The sequence below is a fragment of the Entelurus aequoreus genome, linkage group LG04, assembly GCF_033978785.1.
Source record: "Entelurus aequoreus isolate RoL-2023_Sb linkage group LG04, RoL_Eaeq_v1.1, whole genome shotgun sequence".
Lineage (NCBI taxonomy): Eukaryota > Metazoa > Chordata > Actinopteri > Syngnathiformes > Syngnathidae > Entelurus > Entelurus aequoreus.
The window spans coordinates 33294401-33315172 of NC_084734.1; the positions used below are offsets into that span (position 1 = coordinate 33294401).

General features: G+C 41.7%; 1 protein-coding gene across 3 annotated transcripts in view; it reads right to left on the bottom strand.

The window, feature by feature from the left end:
* The window catches only part of fig4a (FIG4 phosphoinositide 5-phosphatase a), a 118548-nt gene that overhangs the window by 11206 nt on the left and 86570 nt on the right, over positions 1 to 20772 (bottom strand). For all 3 annotated transcript variants that reach the window (XM_062044642.1, XM_062044641.1, XM_062044643.1), the window contains one exon: positions 171 to 248. In XM_062044642.1, coding sequence (XP_061900626.1) covers positions 171 to 248 — 78 coding nt within the window. The remainder of the gene's footprint in view (positions 1 to 170; positions 249 to 20772) is intronic.

Sequence of the window (20772 nt, forward strand, 5' to 3'; positions counted from 1 at the left end):
AAAACATATCCTAGCTAGAAACACCCATGGACACCACTAAGCAGAACCTTTTAAAGGCTGAAATTCATATGGACAGTAAAAAAACGCTGGCGCACGTGAGTGAGAATAATTGTGGTTGGACTGCACAGACGGGAGTGTGTGGCTTTTCATGTGTGTCACGTTTTACTCACAAGGAGATGATATTTGCCAAATTGAGATGTTCGCTCCTCATCGCTCGCCATTGTTGGCTCTCGCCCAAGCGTGCATACCTGTAAAACAAAAAAAACACACACTAGGTCAATTTAAATTATTAAAAGAAAGCCTCTTTTGCTTTAAAACACGTGTTCGACACCACAGCGTCTCGTCGGCTCTTGAAGGGGAGCTAAATATGAGTCAGAGGTGTCACACATGACACACACACAGGTCCGCTCCGGCTCCACTTCAGGATTTTTAACAATAATGCAATGATTAGCAGAGCTGTGGAGGAAGCCTCATTGTTTGCCACCCAAATGAATGCCCTTTAATTGTCATTATGTGCCACGGCATTAAAACCTGTGGGGACATTTAGTTTTTTTAATTATCTTCAAAGCCAAACAAGGCCTTTCTTTGCTTAAATTTTTCAATAAACTTTAGTTTCAAACAAAATAATCAAACATGTAATTGTTTTTATTTAAGTTTTTATTTAATGTTGACTCTTTTAAAGGCCTTTTGATCAGATACTGTTACAAGTTTAAATGAGTAAAATAACTGATGTTCTGCTAATTTACATTAATTGATAACTTGGACATCATTTGACCAAAATGCCCTCAAAGGGTTAAAAAAACAAAAACATTACATGTTTGGTATTTTTTAGGGCTGAAGTTGATTAAGAGATTTAAGCAAAAATTAAAAAAAAAATCCTAAATATCTTTATGTTCTTTGAAAAATGAAGAACTTTTATGTTTTGTTTGGCTATGGGGTTTGTTAAATAACTGCCGGTGTATCTACAACTGTGAAAAAATTGGACATTGGAATTAAAAAATTAAACACGAAAAAAAATCCCTCAGAAAGAGAGGGGGGAAAAAGGGGCTATACAAGCTATATCACAATATAGTTCAACATAACTACATCAGCAAGTACTACATATACAAATATGATACCAAAAATTAAAGCAAAGAACCAAATAATCAAATGGATAGTAAAATCACATTAATGACAATGAACATTATTGTGCTACAAATGAAACAATAGTAATACCAATAGAAATAACAATATTGATAATGACTAACAATATTTACCTCTACTGTATTATCAACATTACAATCGCTTTAAATACATACATGTAATGAATAATTGGATTACAAAACAAAGGAGAGAAAGAAGGGGGAAAGATAGAGGAGCGGTTTATATTAACCTTTTACATTGTTCTGGTATAGATAGATTAGGCTTTAGCAGTGTGCCGTGTTTTATGTAAAGTGGGAGTGGGATTACTGAAGTGTGATTGTATGAATGAATGTATGTTTGTATGTATATGTGCATGTGTATGTATGTATGTATATTTGTACAGTGACTGTGTGTTTATGTATGTACAGTGTGCACAGGGCATCCGGAAAGTACTCACAGCGCTTCAATATGTCCACATTTTGATATGTTACAGCCTTATTCCAAAATGGAATTAATTAATTTCTGTTTTTAAAATTCTACACAGAATACCCCACAATGACAATGTGAAAATGTTTTTGTTGATGCACCTTTGGCAGTAATTACAGTTTCAAGTCTTTTTGAATACAATGCCAAAAGCTTGGCACACCTATCTTTGGGGAGTTTCGCCCATTCCTCTTTGCAGCATCTCTAAAGCTTCGTCAGATTGAATGGGAAGCGTTTGTCTTCATCCAGGATGTGTCTGTACATTGCTGCATTCATCCTTCTCTCAATCCTGACTAGTCTCCCAGTTCCTGCTGCTGAAAAATACCCCCACAGCATGATGCTGCCAACACAATGCTTCACTGTAGGGATGGTATTGGCCTGGTGATGAGCAGTGCCTGGTTTCCTCCAAACATGACGCCTGGCAATCACGCCAAAGTGTTCAATCTTTGTCTCATCAGACCAGAGAATTCTGTTTCTCATGGTCTGAGAGTCTTTCATGTGCATTTTGGCAAACTTTTTAGTAAGAAATGTCTTCCGTCTGGCCACTCTACCATACAGGCCTGATTGGTGGATTGCTGCAGAGATGATTGTCGTTCTGGAAGGTTCTCCTCTCTCCATAGAGGAATGATGTAACTCTTACAGAGTGACTGTCGGGTTCTTGGTCACCTCCCTGACTAGACTAAGATTAATATAGCAATGTACAGAGACATCCTGGGTAAAAACAACGCTTCCCATCCAATCTGATGGAGCTTGAGAGGTTCTGCAAAGAGAAATGGTTGAAGAGAATTGGGCGAAACTGCCTAACGATAGGTGTGCCAAGCTTGCGGCACACCTGAGGCTAAAATCTGGAAAATGTAAAGCGCTGTGAATAGTTCCCGGATGCACTGTATGTATGTATGTGCGTACGTACAGTCACTATGTTTCCATGCACTAAATTAGTCTGATTTCTCAAAAAGTTCGTTTTTTTGTATTTTCACATCTTCGTGTGAAGTCGAAGTGTCCATGCACCAATACACACTGGGGGGAGCTTATTGCATTTTAACGCAGATAAATTAATTTCTTTTCCGGTTGACCTATGACATCACACTTGCCATCTGCGGATCCTTACAACTTGTTTTTTCATTTTCATTTATTCATTATTTATTTATTTCAGGCAATGACATAAAAAAGTACAAAGTTGACAACACATAATACTATAAATTAATATAATGCAAAAGGTAATGTATAGTATGTGTTGCATGATTGTCCAGTTTTGCCTGAAAGGGAGTGGGAAGAAGATAATTTATTTAATCCCACCCCCAGTTCTCCATTCAGTGATTATTCACATGAGTTTCACTCTTACTTTGTTCAAGGATTATAATACAGATGTTGTATCATAGTGGCATTACCACAGGTAACAATAATTATTACACTGTAACAATAATTTGTATCAACAATGTAGAAATAATAAATATACCAACATTGGTAATAGACAAAATGCCAAGAATGGTAATAAACAACATAGCAATAATGGTAATAGACAACATAGCAATAATGGTAAAGAAACATTGAGCACATGTTAACACTTTGAGACAGAGTACAACAGCAGGTCAAATTAAAGACCCTCATCTCTATATTTGAACCAGACCCCATGTTTGTATAAAAGTTTGAATCGATTAATAGTTTGGCATTGTTTGTGTTGTAAGTCCATTTTGTTCCATAGTTTTACTCCGCATACAGACACACAAAAACGTTTACGAGTGGTTTGAGCTCTCGGCAATGAGAAGTATCCAAAGCCTCTCAAGTTATGAGCCTGCACTTGTCTTATAAAAAAAAGTTGTAGATTAGGCGGCAATAATTTGTTAAATGCTTTATATAAGATTATTAATGTATTATATTTAACAAGGTCATCAAATTTGAGCAACTTTGATTGCATAAACAGATTATGAGTATGTTCTAAATAACCAACGTTGTGAATGATCCGCACTGCTCTTTTCTATAATATGATCAGAGGATGAATTGTGTTGTGGTAAGTATTCCCCCATACTTCAACACAGTATGAAAGGTATGGGAGTACCAAGGTGCATTATAGCGTACGGAGTGCATTTTCATTGAGGTATAGTTTTGCTTTGTTTATAATTGAGAGGCTTTTGGAGATTTTTGTTTTAATGTGTCTGACATGAGGTTTCCATGATAGTTTACTATCAATTATTACTCCCAAAAATGTATTTTCATTTACGATTTCAATTTGCCAGCTCTATACTCTCGGCAGGGTCCTTGAGGGTGCATGGGAGTTTGCCCAACCAGTCTACATGTGTTTTGTGGACTTGGAGAAGGCATTCGACCATGTCCCTCAGGAAGTCCTGTGGGGAGTGCTCAGAGAGTATGGGGTATCGGACTGTCTGATTGTGGCGGTCCGCTCCCTGTATGATCAGTGCCAGAGTTTGGTCTGCATTGCCGGCAGTAAGTCGGACACGTTTCCAGTGAGAGTTGGACTCCGCCAAGGCTGCCCTTTGTCACCGATTCTGTTCATAACTTTTATGGACAGAATTTCTAGGCGCAGTCAAGGCGTTGAGGGGATCTGGTTTGGTGGCTGCAGGATTAGGTCTCTGCAGATGATGTGGTCCTGATGGCTTCATCTGGCCAGGATCTTCAGCTCTCGCTGGATCGGTTCGCAGCTGAGTGTGAAGCGACTGGGATGAGAATCAGCACCTCCAAGTCCGAATCCATGGTTCTGGCCCGGAAAAGGGTGGAGTGCCATCTCCGGGTTGCGGAGGAGACCCTGCCCCAAGTGGAGGAGTTCAAGTACCTCGGAGTCTTGTTCACGAGTGAGGGAAGAGTGGATCGGGAGATCGACAGGCGGATCGGTGCGGCGTCTTCAGTAATGCGGACGCTGTATCGATCCGTTGTGGTGAAGAAGGAGCTGAGCCGGAAGGCAAAGCTCTCAATTTACCGGTCGATCTACGTTCCCATCCTCACCTATGGTCATGAGCTTTGGGTTATGACCGAAAGGACAAGATCACGGGTACAAGCGGCCGAAATGAGTTTCCTCCGCCGGGTGGCGGGGCTCTCCCTTAGAGATAGGGTGAGAAGCTCTGCCATCCGGGGGGAGCTCAAAGTAAAGCCGCTGCTCCTCCACATCGAGAGGAGCCAGATGAGGTGGTTCGGGCATCTGGTCAGGATGCCACCCGAACGCCTCCCTAGGGAGGTGTTTAGGGCACGTCCGACCGGTAGGAGGCCACGGGGAAGACCCAGGACACGTTGGGAAGACTATGTCTCCCGGCTGGCCTGGGAACGCCTCGGGATCCCCCGGGAGGAGCTGGACGAAGTGGCTGGGGAGAGGGAAGTCTGGGCTTCCCTGCTTAAGCTGCTGCCCCCGCGACTCGACCTCGGATAAGCGGAAGAAGATGGATGGATGGATGGATGGATGGATGGATTTCAATTTGGGTACCATCAATACTTATTTTCTGTTCAGACATTATGTTGCGATTTCCAAACATCACTATCTTATTTTTATTTATATTCAAAGATAATTTATTTGTGTCCATCCATTTTTTTTTACTATGTTTAGTTCTGTGTTTACTGTATTTATGAGCTCATTTTAGTCATCACTACTGTAAAATATATTTGTGTCGTCTGCAAATAGTATGAATTTCAGCACTTTGGATGTATTCATTAATATACACTTAAACAGTTTTGGCCCCAATACGGACTCTTGTGGGACACCACAAGCAATGCCAAGAGTATCAGATAAAAATTTACACATTTTTACAAACTGTACCCTCCCTGTTAAATAACTTTTTAACCAGTCACCAGCCAGTCTCCTAATTCCATATCTTTACATTTTATCTAGTAGAATTGAATGATTAATGGTATCAAAGGCTTTCTTTAGATCAATAAAAATACCAACTGCATATCTTTTATGCTCCAGTGCATTAGTAATTTCGTTTAATAAGTTCGTTTGGACCTAAAGCCATACTGACCGTCATTGATTATATGATGCTTCTCAAGAAAATATTCAAGTCGAGAGTTAAATAGTTTCTCTAAGATTTTTGAGAACTGCGGCAAAAGAGATTGGTCTGTAATTGGTGAAAGCGTGTTTGCTGTCACTTTTGAAGAGCGGAGTTACAGTACCTTAGCGATTTTCATTTGACTTGGAAAGCAGCCAGTCTGGAATGATAGGTTACATATATAAGTTAAGGGTTTTACAATATTCAGTATAACTTTTTGAACCAATATCATGTTGATATCATGGCAGTCAGAGGAGCACTTACTTTTACACTTCCGCACAATGTTTATCACTTCCTGCTCATTTGTAGCTGAGAGGAAGAATGACGAAGAATTCTGTTCAATAGTTGATTTTGTAACTCCATTGTCTGGGATATCAACAGCCAACTTAGGACCAACATTTACAAAAAAACTATTGAACTTATTCACTACATTACTCCTATTATAATCTTCACCGTTTTCATCAATAAAGTAATAAGGATATGTCAACTTTGAATATCCTTGTTTGATTAGACTATTCAAAACATCTCAAGTTCCTTATATATTGTTTTTGTTTTCATAAGGTTTTTTTTGATAATATAACCGTTTGCTTGTTCTTATAATATAAGTTAATTTATTTTTGTACTTCTTGTATCGTTGTTCGACTTCTTTTGTTTTTATTTTGATGAACAGTTTGTAGCGATTGTTTTTCTTTTCACAGGCATTCATTATCCCTTTTGTGATCCAAGGGCTATTTTTATGTTTTCCTTTTATAAAATATTATTTCACAGGGCAATGTTTATTATGCAGGGAAGTAAAGATGTCTAAAAAATTACAATGAGCACTGTCCACATTTGGTTCTCTATAAACTGAAGTCCAATCCTGAACTGCTAAACTATTGTTTAGGGCACAGATTGTTTCCTCAGTTGTTATTCGTTTAGAGATTTTTGCCATAGTGTCTTTGGTTTTCTTGAGATGACAGTCATACAAAGTAAAAACAGGTAAATGGTCAGTGATATCACATATAAATAGGCCACTGGTGACTTGATTTCCCATAATGTTAGTAAAAATGTTGTCGATGATTGTGGCACTATGTGTTGCTATTCTGCTTTGTTTGGTTATGGTTGGATATAAAGACAAGCTGTACATTGTGTCAATTAAGTCATCAACATGTTTTTGCTTGGTTGAGTTTAACAAATCAATGTTAAAATCACCACAGATAAATATGGTTTTATGGTTCACAGAAGAAAATAGTTTACCCATCCACTCATTGAAAGTTTCTATGCTTGAACCAGGTGCCCGGTATACACAGCTCATGAAGATATTTGTCTTTTTGTCATTTAGGATTTCCATTATTAAACATTCAAATAATCCATCGACTGCTATGGTCATGTTTGTTAAAACTTTAAATGTAACAGATTTATGAATGTACAACGCATCCCCTCCTCCTATTTTATTTATTCTGTTTATGTATCTTAATTCATAGTCATTCAGACTAAAATCAACACATTTATCATTGTTGAACCAGGTTTCAGTAATTGCAATAATGGTAAATGGATGAGGAAATTATTTCAAGTAATCCTTGATAGCGTCAAAGTTAGTGTACATGCTTTGATTACTGAAATGTATTATTGATAGACTATCTTCTGATTTTACACTGTTTTCATATTGTTCACGGGTAAAATAATTACAGTTTTTAACAATCACAGAGAAACAATTATTATCAGGGTCTATCTCCATATCAGTCTGTTGTTGTGGCGTGCTCTTGATACTCACACATGTCCAGTTCTTTTTGTTGATGTTGTAGGATCTTGTGTAACATGTCCATATCAATACTTGGTGTGGTCTGTGTTCTTGGTGTGGGTAGCATTGAGATGATGTAAAGGTCACAAAGCTACATTGATACCAAGTACTGCATCAATGTCAATACTTATCAAGATCTATTTTCCTTATCACCAAGACTTTTGCTTCCTCCGGCGTCCAATTTAGTTCAATGAAGATCTTACAGTTTGTTACCCAGGTTTGTTGAATCTTGCTTTGCCTTTTAAGTTGTCGTGCGATCCTTGCGATGTCAGCATTTTTCTTGGTCAAGTGTTCATTTATGAAAACATCTGTACCTTTCAGTTTGTGTCCTTGTTTTAATAATGCAATTTTCTTTTTCCTGTTTGCGAATCTCATGATGACAGCTGGTGGTCTCTGGTTCCTCATGGGCAGTGGGTGACAAGCCTCGATGTGATCCAGGTCCATCTCTATTCCCCTGCTCTGGAGATAGGAAGCCACCTGCTGCTCCACCGACTGTATCTCCTGCTCGCTGAGCTCCCCGCTGTCCGCGGCCACCGCACGCGCGTAGGAGCGCGGCTTGATCTTGATGCCGGTGATGACCACTTCATTCATGCGGGAGTATTGCTCCAGCTCATCCACTCGCCGCTCCAGGTCCACAATGCGCCGGTCTTTTTCCACGTTCTGGAGGCATAGTTGTTTCACCTCCTCCAATAGGCCCAGAAGCTGCTCCTGGTGCTCTCTTACCGCAGTCACATTGCCGCACAGGGAGTGGAGTGTGAGCCTCATCTCCTTGAACTCCTCCGATGTCGGGCCTTTCCTTGGTGCAGGCATTACGACGGTCCATATGCCGACGCATCCAGCAACAGAAGAAAAAAAAATCCCACCTCCGTATCTCCGGCTGCTAATGCTAGCCGGCTTCGGTGCGCCAGCCCGCAGCACCGATCGACACAAACCGCAAGTGTCACGGCACAGTGACACAGCGAAGCCAAAAAAGCACAAAAAAGTACAAAAAAGTACAAAAAAAAGTACAAAAAAGTACAAAAAAGATGTGCTGGTTTTGCACAAGGTGATCGTCAAACTCTGCAGCCCCACGTTGAAAACAGTCAGTCAGACGCGCGCGAATTCCAAACAGGAAGTGTTTTGATTGGTTTGAGTGACGTCCGCTGTAATATTAGCACAGATTACAAATATTACGTCTCTAATGGCTATGCTGATGTTAAATAGCAGACAGCATCAAGAAATGATCTTGGGTTGCATTACGAACATGACGGTACTACCAAGAATGTATCACAGCGGATGCAGGTCTGAAGCAAAGAAAGACCAGCAGCAGAGTTTTTTCAAAGGAATTTTTGGAAGAAAAATCATGAAAACAAAACTTTTGAATGTCCAAAGTGCCCCTACTGGTACAGTTCCAAATGAAGGTTGCTATTGTTCTGGACTATCTTGCCAGCTGTGTGGAATACAAAATTAGTGTTAATCAGTTTGGAGTGCACTAATGCAGCATGAAGAGGTTTGTGTACGCTTTTTTATTGGCCTTTTATTTAACTGCTTCATTATCTTTGATCCCATTCGTATTCCGTTCGGGAGTCAGAATTTAACTGGAATTTTACATTTCCTGAGCTACCTTCCTAAATAAATCTCAGTTTCTTTTTTTCTCCCATTGAAAATGTTCTGTTCTAATTTGTGAAGCAAATAAAAAGTCTCCTCTTCATTACAATTGTTGCTACGTTTTAATTGTATCCCGCACGTTGAGACTGATGCATGCGTGATACGAAGGGTTCTCTCTGGCCGCACACACCCCCTCGAGAGATCTGGTTTCCAATCGCATAATCCAAACTTTTCAAAAACCGAACACGATCAGATTAAATTGATTCCATGGGTTGTAGGAGGCTCATTTAGAGCCGAACTATTTGAGAAATCAGACTCATATAGTGCATGGGCACGTACTGAGTATGTATGTATGTACATAACTAGACATGTACAATATATTTGTCTCCCAGTATGTGCGGAAGCCAAGGGACGACCCCAGCCATTCAGAAAGTCCCACCTAAAACAGCAGGTGTGGCGCCCAGTAAACGAGGGACCACAGCCCCACGCAGGCAGACCGGCCAGCGACAATGCCCCCAGGATGGGCCTCACACGAGCCCAACTCTCCCAGAAAAGCACACCAGTAAGCAGGTTTCTTAACGAAAACGTGTCAATAGGATAAAAATATTGTTTAGTTTAGTTTAGTTTATTATTTCTTCGGTCAGTTTTACATTCATAAATTGACAATTTTACAGGCTGAAAGGCTTTAGGCTGAAGTTGAGCACTTATTTCGCCTAACCCTATAAACAGTCTCAAATACAAGATGTAGTAAAACCAGGAGACATCGGGCTCTGATCTTGTGATTCATAGAAATATGAAATTTCCTTTACACAACATATTATAAATACACCTTGTACACAACATGAACACTGTTCAAATATATACACAGTAAAGACAGACAAACATTGGTGAAACATCCCTGTACACGTGTTGTTAAACATTTGTACCAATAATATACTATATACAAACACTTATAATTCCATTATCATTTATATCCCACATTTTTTGTAACAAACATTGATCATAGTATTAACTACTGGTGTTGATTCAAGAGCGATATCTTTTTATTAGACATCGGCCTTAAAGTTTTTTTAAAATATGTGAATAGAACTGTTGTGATCCAATAGGTTTAATTCGGCTGCGTGTCTTGAATTTTCAGCTTCCAACCTATACCTAAGATAACTTATTTCCTATTTTGGTGGTTTTTGTGGGGTGAAAAAAAGTTAACATGATACATGATGTTATCAAAGAGTTCAAGTCTTAAGAACAGATTGCTGTGTTCATGACGAGGACACAAGTTGGTGGGGAAGAAGTGGACAAAGTGCAGCAAGGTCGGCTTTGTGATGTACACAGCAGGGTACAAGTTGACAATGTCCTCTGCGCACAGCGACCTATATCAGGCCGAGGGGGCTGCTTGTCCCTACCCTCGCTGTCTCGACCATTAGGTGTGATTTAGAATTTGCTGGATTGGTGTGACAAAAGCCTAGGTTTCAACTTGACACCAAAAAGTACACTAGACAAAAAAAATAAATAAATCAAAAGCCAGTTGTGTGTGTGTGTGTGTGTTTTGTCACATTTACAATTGTATACATCAAAAAGCATTCAATACATGCTTTTTTATATCTCGGAAAATGTTTTTACTGTTTTTTGATGTTCACTTCAGCATTTTATATGGACCTGCTGTTTTCTAAGTAAATGGCTGAGACTGCATCTACTAAAGTCTGTTAAAAATCAATAAATTACTCAATTTATTTATTTGACAGGGACATTATAGTTAACCGATGTCAAAGTGCATAAGACTTCTAGCTACAGGCTAATTTGCAACATCCGTCCCTGGTTAGGCTTTTTTTTTTAAAGTTGAGAAAGGTGAAAAACATACAAAAGGATTAAGACAAGTACAAAATAAAAATACATTAACAATAATTGTTCAATTTGTCCATATTACATCCAGTTCTAGTGCTCACAATTCTGATTTTCCTTAAGTCACTTTTTCAGTTTTGTGGAGAAAAGTTTAATGTCCGACTGTGACTTTAACTTCAGTGGCAAAGAGCCCCTAATAAATAAATAAATAAATAAAGCCCCGTTTTTGTTACATATCAATCTTTATATATGCCACAAGAATGTAATACATTTAAGTTAAGTTAAAGTTAAAGTACCAATGATTGTCACACACACACTAGGTGTGGCGAAATTTGTCCTCTGCATTTGACCCATCCCCTTGTTCACCCCCTGGGAGGTGAGGGGAGCAGTGGGCAGCAGCAGTGCCGCGTCCGGGAATCATTTTTGGTGATTTAACCCCCAATTCCAACCCTTGATGCTGAGTGCCATTTAACCCTTGTGTGGTGTTCGGGTCTGTGGGACCAGTTTTCGATTTTTATTAAAAGAAAAATGATACAATTAATTAATTTTTCAAACTGAGACTCACTGGCTTTGGCTCATTTTCTGTGAAGAACATATATCAGAATACATATTTAACGAACACAAACCATACACCCCCCCTACACATTTCTATTACATATAAGATGTCCGGGGTCCACTGGACCTGGGGCTAATAGAAGTGTGGAAATTGATGTTCTGTGTACCACACACACATGCGCACACACACACACAGACACTCACGCAACACACACACACACACACGCACACACACACACACACACACACACACACACACACACACACACACACACACACACTCACGCAACACACACACACACACACACACGCACACACACACACACTCACGCAACACACACACACACACACACACACACACACACACACACACACACACACACACACACACACACACACACACACACACACACACACACACACACACACACACACACACACACACACACACACACAGCAGGCCTAGACGGGGAGGACAGAGTGTAGGTACACAGAACATCAGAGGGTCAAATGTGCGACAAAATGAGAGCAGACAGTGTTGACAAACAATGTTGCAACCTTGTGTGGGAAGCGCAGGTCCAGAAAAACAAAAGAAGAATCCCTGTGGGATGCAGAAACTGGCAGATAAATTTCCATGCAACGTTCATATTGTTGTTACTCAGCCAGTGTTTGTAGGTCTTAGACTTAGACTTACTTTTTATTGTCATTCAAATTTGAACTTTACAGTACAGATAAGAACGACATTTCGTTGCATTAGCTCGTTGGCAGTGCAGGATAAAAAAGCAATAAGGTGCAGATATAAATAAATAGATTACTGTAAAGATAAATATATTGCACTTTTGCATATGCATCTACGTTTATGGATGTATGTTATATTGTCTTTATATTCCAGCGAGTTAATCCATTTTTGGGGGGAATTGAGGGGATAATTATGATGCGTTCAAGAGTCTTATGGCCTGAGGGAAGAAGCTGTTACAGAACCTGGAGGTTCTGCTACGGAGGCTGCAGAACCTCTTTCTAGAGTCCAGCAGTGAAAACAGTCCTTGGTGGGGGTGGGAGGAGTCTCTGCAGATTTTCTAAGCCCTGGTCAGGCAGCGGCTTTTTGCGATCTCCTGGATAGGAGGAAGAGGAGTCCTGATGATCTTTTCCGCCGTCCTCACCACTCTCTAGGGAGACTTCCAGTCTGAGGCACTGCAGGCTCCAGTCCAGACAGAGATGCTGTTGGTCAGCAGGCTCTCTATAGTGCCTCTGTAGAATGTGCTGAGAATGGGGGGAGGGAGCTGTGCTCTTTTCACCCCACGCAAAAAGTGCATGCGCTGCTGAGCTCTTTTTACAAGAGCTCCGGTGTGTAGGGACCAGGTCATATTGTCAGTTATCTGCACCCCCAGGAACTTGGTGCTGCTTACCATCTCCACCGCTGTGCCATTGATGAAGAGTGGAGCGTGGCTGGACTGGTGCTTCCTGAAGTCGACAATGATCTCCTTGGTCTTGTCGATGTTCAGGACCAGGTTGTTGGTTCTGCACCAGTCAACCAGATGTTTCACCTCCTCCCTGTAGTCCATGTGGTTGTTGCCACGGATGAGGCCCACTACTGTCGTGTACTTCACAATGTGGTTAGTAGTGGACCTGGCGCAGCAGTCATGGGTCATCAACGTGAACAGCAGCGGACTCAGGACGCAGCCCTGGGGGGAGCCGGTGCTCAGGGAGATGGCACTGGAGGTGTTGTTGCCCACTCTCACAGATTGGGGTCTGTCTGTGAGGAAGTCAAGCAGCCAGTTGCATAGGGGGGTTCTGAATCCAAGGGGGGCCAGTTTGCTCACCAAGTGCTGCGGGATGATGGTGTTGAATGCTGAGCTGAAGTCCAGAAACAACATCCGCACGTGTGTGTCCTTTCCTTCCAGATGTGCTAAGCTCAGGTGGAGTGCAGAGGAGATGGCGTCCTCTGTGGAGCGGTTAGGGCGATAAGCAAACTGGTATGGGTCGAATGTGGGGGGAAGTCTGGAGACAATATATTCCTTTACCAGCCTCTCAAAGCACTTCATTACAGATGTTTTTTTGGGATAAGTCAGTATTTTAACATAAAAGTGTTTGATTGTGATGCATTAAAAGCCACAAAATGCAACGGGTCCATCAGACCCACAAACACTGGCTGAGTAACAACAATATGAACACCACACAAGGGTTAAATGGTAATTCCTCAAATTGAGGGCTTTTCAAATTTTTTTTAGTTGAGATTAAAAAATAGATTAATTAGATTAATTATGGGTACTGACTTTTTTTTTTTTTTTTTTTTATAAATCGCTTGACAGCAATAACTTTGATAACTGTTAAAAAACAATCAATTAATTGACAGATGCTATACTATATAAATATATCCTATAAATAGTCTCATACAGTAGGTCAATGATCACTGTGCAGTCGAAATAGTTTTATGTGTTGAACGTCTGTCTGAAGCAATCAGAATAGATTTAATAGTTGAAATGAGAGTTTAGCCCAGAGCGCATGCACAAATGGGCAATTGATGGGGTAATGACAGGCTACAGAAGCAAACAAGTCAATATGGAACAGTGTTGTTTATGTGAACGATGATAAAAACAAAGTGATTTTGTTGACGACCCTTTTTGTATGACGAAAATGTGATGATGACAAGCTAAACATGGCTCTTTGATTACTAAAAATGACGAGACGTGTGAGGTTTTCGTTAACAAGACGAGGCTGGGCGAAAATTAAAATAAGTGGTCTGTCAGATGTTCAACAGACTGTTGTGCTTGTCATTTGTTTGTAAAAATCTAAAAAGTATCACTTTGGTGTCAGCTTCTCTATTGTTCTTGTTTGGACAGCGTCAACTTAGTTGTTGGAAAAAACAAAATCTATAGATATACTTTCATTATAATCCATCATTAAGAGAAAATAGAATGCATACTAAAGGAAGACGGCAAATGTGGACACAAACTAGGTGGAAAGAATACCACCGATCTCTGAAGCTCTGATATATTTTGGAAGGTAAGTCACAAGTCCTGTTAACATACCATATACGCATATGCAGTACATACGTACATACAGTGCATCCGGAAAGTATTCACAGCGCTTCACTTTTTCCACATGTTGTTATGATTAGGGCTGCAACAACTAATCGATTAAAATCAATTATAAAAATAGTTGGCAATTAATTTAGTCATCGATTCGTTGGATCTATGCTATGTGCATGCGCAGAGGCAAATTTATTATTATTATTTTTTGTAATTTTTTATTTAAATTTTTATATATACCTTTATTTATAAACTGTAACATGTACAAACAGCTGAGAAACAATAATCAAAATAAGTATGGCGCCAGTATGCTGTTTTTTTCCAATAAAATACTAGAAAGGATAGAAATGTAGTTGGTCTCTTTTATCAGAGTATTAATCGATTAATCGAAGTAATAATCGACAGATTAATCGATTATCAAATTAATCGTTAGTTGCAGCCCTAGTTATAATACAGCCTTATTCCAAGATGGAATGCATTCCTTATTGTCCTCAAAATTCTACAGACAACACACCATAAAAACAATTTGAAAAGTTTTATTTAAATTTTATTACATTTTAGAATAAGACTGTAACATAACAAAATGTTAAAGTTTTCTACATAATTCCTAGTGCAAATCGGCTGCTGGTTCAGGTGGAGCCACATTAACATATGTTTTGGAAAAAGATGACATCTCAGTTTAACAGCTACAGTTTTGTAATCATTTATATCACAAATATCCCTCTGTCATGTGAACGGTCTCATGCAAGAAGCGCATGCACGTCTATGTGGGAGGCCCCCAAACTCGGTGGCCACTGGGCTCCAGTCCTGTTAAGCCTGTGTTGTTAAGCCTGTGTATTATAACGGCCCTGCTTCAGGCTAGTTGTGCTAACGTCAATACATTAGCTTTTGTGTGAGTTACAGTTATGTGAATAACATGCAGATATTTTTGGCAGGGCAACAAGTAAAAAAACGTTGTCATAGTGACCCATGTTTGAGTGGGAAATGTAGCATTTCACATCTGTTGCAGTTCGCATGTGTCTAAATGAATAGCACACTTGGCTTCTGTAATGTTTACATTCATTGAAGAAGAGGCTATCTCTGTTTATATTTAGTCAGCTTGTTGTATGTGCTTTGTTGGGGGACGCACACACAAAAACAAACAAACCCAGCAGTACAGATACATTATAAGTTTGGCCATTGGTCAGTACTTAAGTACAGGGTGGGTGCCAGTCATGTGGTTATCAAGAAATGTTTTTTTCTTGCTTGTTTGATAGTTATTATTTAAGGCCATTAGATTTTTTTTTTTTTAACATGGTAGTATTTTTGCCAACATGATGTGTTCATCTGCCATTTACACATTTATGACACTTTTGTATGATGACATATAGAATTTATCCATCCATTTTCTACCACTTGTCCCTTTTGGGTCCACGGGGGACTGGAGGCTATCCCAGCTGCACTCCGGCGGATCTTCTGGAAAGCTTCTGATTGAATTTTTGACCACTCCTCTCAAAATTAGTGAAGTTCAGCTAAATTTGTTGGTTTTCTGACATGGACTTGTTTCCTCAGCATTGTCCACATGTTCTTAATTGGGTTTAAGTCAAGACTTTGGGAAGGCCATTCTAAAACCTTAATTCTAGCCTGAATTAGCCATTCCTTTACCACTTTTGATGTGTGTTCAGGGTCATTGTCCTGTTGGAACACCCAATTGCGCCCAAGACCCAACTTGGTTGATGATTTTAGATTGTCTAGAAGAATTTGGATGTAATCCTCCTTTTTCATTGTCCCATTTACTCTCTGTAAAGCACCAGTTCCATTGGCAGCAAAACAGGCCCAGAGCATAATACTACCACCACCTTGCTTGACGGTGGGCTTGGTGTTCCTGGGATTAAAAGTCTCCCCTTTTCTCCTCCAAACATATTGCTGGGTATTGTGGCCAAACAGCTCAATTTTTGTTTTATCTGAGCACAGAACTTTCCTCCAGAAGGTATTATCTTATCCATGTAATCAGCAGCAAACTTTAGACGAGCCTTAAGGTTTCACTTCTGGAGCAAGAGCTTCCTTCTTGCATAGTAGCCTCTCAGTCCATGACGATGCAAAACACGCTTGGCTGTGGACACTAACACCTGTGCTCCAGCAGCTTCCAATGCATTGCAGACCTGCTTTTTGGTGGTTCTCGGTTAAGTCTTGATCATCCTGACCAATTTTCTCACAGCAGCAGGTGATAGCTTGCGTTTTCTTCCTGATCATGGCAGTGACATGACCAATTTTCTCTCAGCAGCAGGTGATAGCTTGCGTTTTCTTCCTGATCATGGCAGTGACAAAATTGTGCCATGAACTTTATACTTACGAACAGTTGTCTGCACAGTTGCTCTTGGGATCTTAAGCTGCTTTGAAATGGCTCCAAGTGACTTTCCTGACTTGTTCAAGTCAATAATTTGTTTGTTCAGATCTGTGCTGAGTTCCTCTGACTTTCCCATTGTCGCGTTTGTAACCGAGTGTAATGACTGCATCACATGAGCCCTATTTAAATGGGCTCAGAGAAGTCAACAGGTGTCGTCAATCACAATCACTCACAGGAAGTTAAGAGGCCATGCCATGAAGCTAATTTGATTTGATTGTAACTTTTCTACATTACCAAAATTGATCATATATGTTGCTGTATGTGTATTTTTGACCCAACAGATTTGGTCACATTTTCAGTAGACCCATAATAAATTCATAAAAGACCCAAACTTCATGAATGTTTTTTGTGATCCAATCACTCTATCACAAGAAAATAAGAGTTGTAGAAATAATTCAAACTCAAGACAGTCCTTCACAAGTGTATGTACACTTTTGACCACGACTGTATATATATATATATATATATATATATATATATATATATATATATATATATATGTATATATATATATATATATATATATATATATATATATATATATATATATATATATATATATATATATATATATATATATATATATATATATCCATCTTCTTCCGCTTATCAGAGGTCGGGTCGCGGGGGCAGCAGCCTAAGCAGGGAAACCCAGCATTCCCTCTCCCCAACCACTTCGTCCAGCTCTTCCCGGGGGATCCCGAGGCGTTCCCAGGCCAGCCGGGAGACATAGTCTTCCCAACGTGTCCTGGGTCTTCCCCGTGGCCTCCTACCGGTCGGACGTGCCCTAAACACCTCCCTAGGGAGGCGTTCGGGTGGCATCCTGACCAGATGCCCGAACCACCTCAACTGGCTCCTCTCGATGTGGAGGAGCAGCGGCTTTACTTTGAGCTCCCCCCGGATGGCAGAGCTTCTCACCCCATCTCTAAGGGAGAGCCCCGCCACCCGGCGGAGGAAACTCATTTCGGCCGCTTGTACCCGTGATCTTGTCCTTTTGGTCATAACCCAAAGCTCATGACCATAGGTGAGGATGGGAACGTAGATCGACCGGTAAATTGAGAGCTTTGCCTTCCGGCTCAGCTCCTTCTTCACCACAACGGATCGATACAGCGTCCGCATTACTGAAGACGCCGCACCGATCCGCCTGTCGATCTCACGATCCACTCTTCCCTCACTCGTGAACAAGACTCCAAGGTACTTGAACTCCTCCACTTGGGGCAGGGTCTCCTCCGCAACCCGGAGATGGCACTCCACCCTTTTCCGGGCGAGAACCATGGACTCGGACTTGGAGGTGCTGATTCTCATCCCAGTCGCTTCACATTCAGCTGCGAACCGATCCAGCGAGTGCTGAAGATCCTGGCCAGATGAAGCCATCAGGACCACATCATCTGCAAAAAGCAGAGACCTAATCCTGCAGCCACCAAACCAGATCCCCTCAACGCCTTGACTGCGCCTAGAAATTCTGTCCATAAAAGTTATGAACAGAATCGGTGACAAAGGGCAGCCTTGGCGGAGTCCAACCCTCACTGGAAACGTGTCCGACTTACTGCCGGCAATGCGGACCAAACTCTGGCACTGATCATACAGGGAGCGGACCGCCACAATCAGACAGTCTGATACCCCATACTCTCTGAGCACTCCCCACAGGACTTCCCGAGGGACACGGTCGAATGCCTTCTCCAAGTCCACAAAACACATGTAGACTGGTTGGGCAAACTCCCATGCACCCTCAAGGACCCTGCCGAGAGTATAGAGCTGGTCCACAGTTCCACGACCAGGACGAAAACCACACTGTTCCTCCTGAATCCGAGGTTCGACTATCTGGCGTAGCCTCCTCTCCAGCACACCTGAATAGACCTTACCGGGAAGGCTGAGGAGTGTGATCCACGATAGTTAGAACACACCCTCCGGTGCCCCTTCTTAAAGAGAGGAACCACCACCCCGGTCTGCCAATCCAGAGGTATCGCCCCCGATGTCCACGCGATGCTGCAGAGTCTTGTCAACCAAGACAGCTCCACAGCATCCAGAGCCTTAAGGAACTCCGGGCGGCTCTCATCCACCCCCGGGGCCTTGCCACCGAGGAGCTTTTTAACTACCTCAGCAACCTCAGCCCCAGAAATAGGAGAGCCCACCACAGATTCCCCAGGCACTGCTTCCTCATAGGAAGACGTGTTGGTGGGATTGAGGAGGTCTTCGAAGTATTCCCTCCACCGATCAACAACATCCGCAGTCGAGTTCAGCAGAACACCATCCCCACCATACACGGTGTTGATAGTGCACTGCTTCCCTTTCCTGAGGCGGCGGATGGTGGTCCAGAATCGCTTCGAAGCCGTCCGGAAGTCGTTTTCCATGGCTTCCCCGAACTCCTCCCATGTCCGAGTTTTTGCCTCCGCGACCGCTGAAGCCGCACACCGCTTGGCCTGTCGGTACCTGTCCGCTGCCTCAGGAGTCCTATGAGCCAAAAGAACCCGATAGGACTCCTTCTTCAGCTTGACGGCATTCCTCACCGCCGGTGTCCACCAACGGGTTCTAGGATTACCGCCACGACAGGCACCAACTACCTTGCGGCCACAGCTCCAATCAGCCGCCTCGACAATAGAGGCGCAGAACATGGTCCATTCGGACTCAATGTCCAGCACCTCCCTCGTGACATGTTCAAAGTTCTTCCGGAGGTGGGAATTGAAACTCTCTCTGACAGGAGACTCTGCCAGACGTTCCCAGCAAACCCTCACAATGCGTTTGGGCCTGCCAGGTCTGTCCGGCATCCTCCCCCACCATCGCAGCCAACTCACCACTAGGTGGTGATCGGTAGAAAGCTCTGCCCCTCTCTTCACCCGAGTGTCCAAAACATGACGCCCAAATCCGACGACACAACTACAAAGTCGATCATGGAACTGCGGCCTAGGGTGTCCTGGTGCCAAGTGCACATATGGACACCCTTATGTTTGAACATGGTGTTCGTTATGGACAATCTGTGACGGGCACAAAAGTCCAATAACAAAACACCGCTCGGGTTCAGATCCGGGCGGCCATTCTTCCCAATCACGCCTCTCCAGGTTTCACTGTCGCCGCCAACATGAGCGTTGAAGTCCCCCAGTAGAACGAGGGAATCACCCGGGGGAGCACTCTCAAGTACTCCCTTGAGCGTATCCAAAAAGGGTGGGTACTCTGAGCTGCGGTTTGGCGCGTAAGCGCAAACCACAGTCAGGACCCGTTCCCCCACCCGAAGGCGGAGGGAAGCTACCCTCTCGTCCACCGGGTTGAACTCCAACATGCAGGCTCTGAGCCGGGGGGCAACAAGAATTGCCACCCCAGCCCATCGCCTCTCACTGCCGGCAACGCCAGAGTGGAAGAGAGTCCAGCCCCTCTCGAGAGAACTGGTTCCAGAGCCCTTGCTGTGCGTCGAAGTGAGTCCGACTATGTCTAGCCGGAACTTCTCCACCTCGCGCACTAGCTCAGGCTCCTTCCCCCCCAGCGAGGTGACGTTCCACGTCCCAAGAGCTAGCTTCTGTAGCCGAGGATCGGACCGCCAAGTGCCCTGCCTTCGGCCGCCGCCCAGCTCACTTCGCACCCGACCTCTATGACCCCTGCTATGGGTGGTGAGCCCATTGGAGGGGGGACCCACGTTGCCTCTTCGGGCTGTGTATATATATATATATATATATATATGTATATATATATATATATATATATATATATATATATATATATATATATGTATATATATATATATATATATATGTATATATATATATATATATATATATATATATATATATATATATATATATATATATATATATATGTATATATATATATATGTATATATATATATATATATATATATATATATATATATATATATATACATATATATATACACATATATATATATATATATATATATATATATATATATATATATATATATATATATATACATATACATATACATATATATATATATATATATATATATATATATATATATATATACAAACC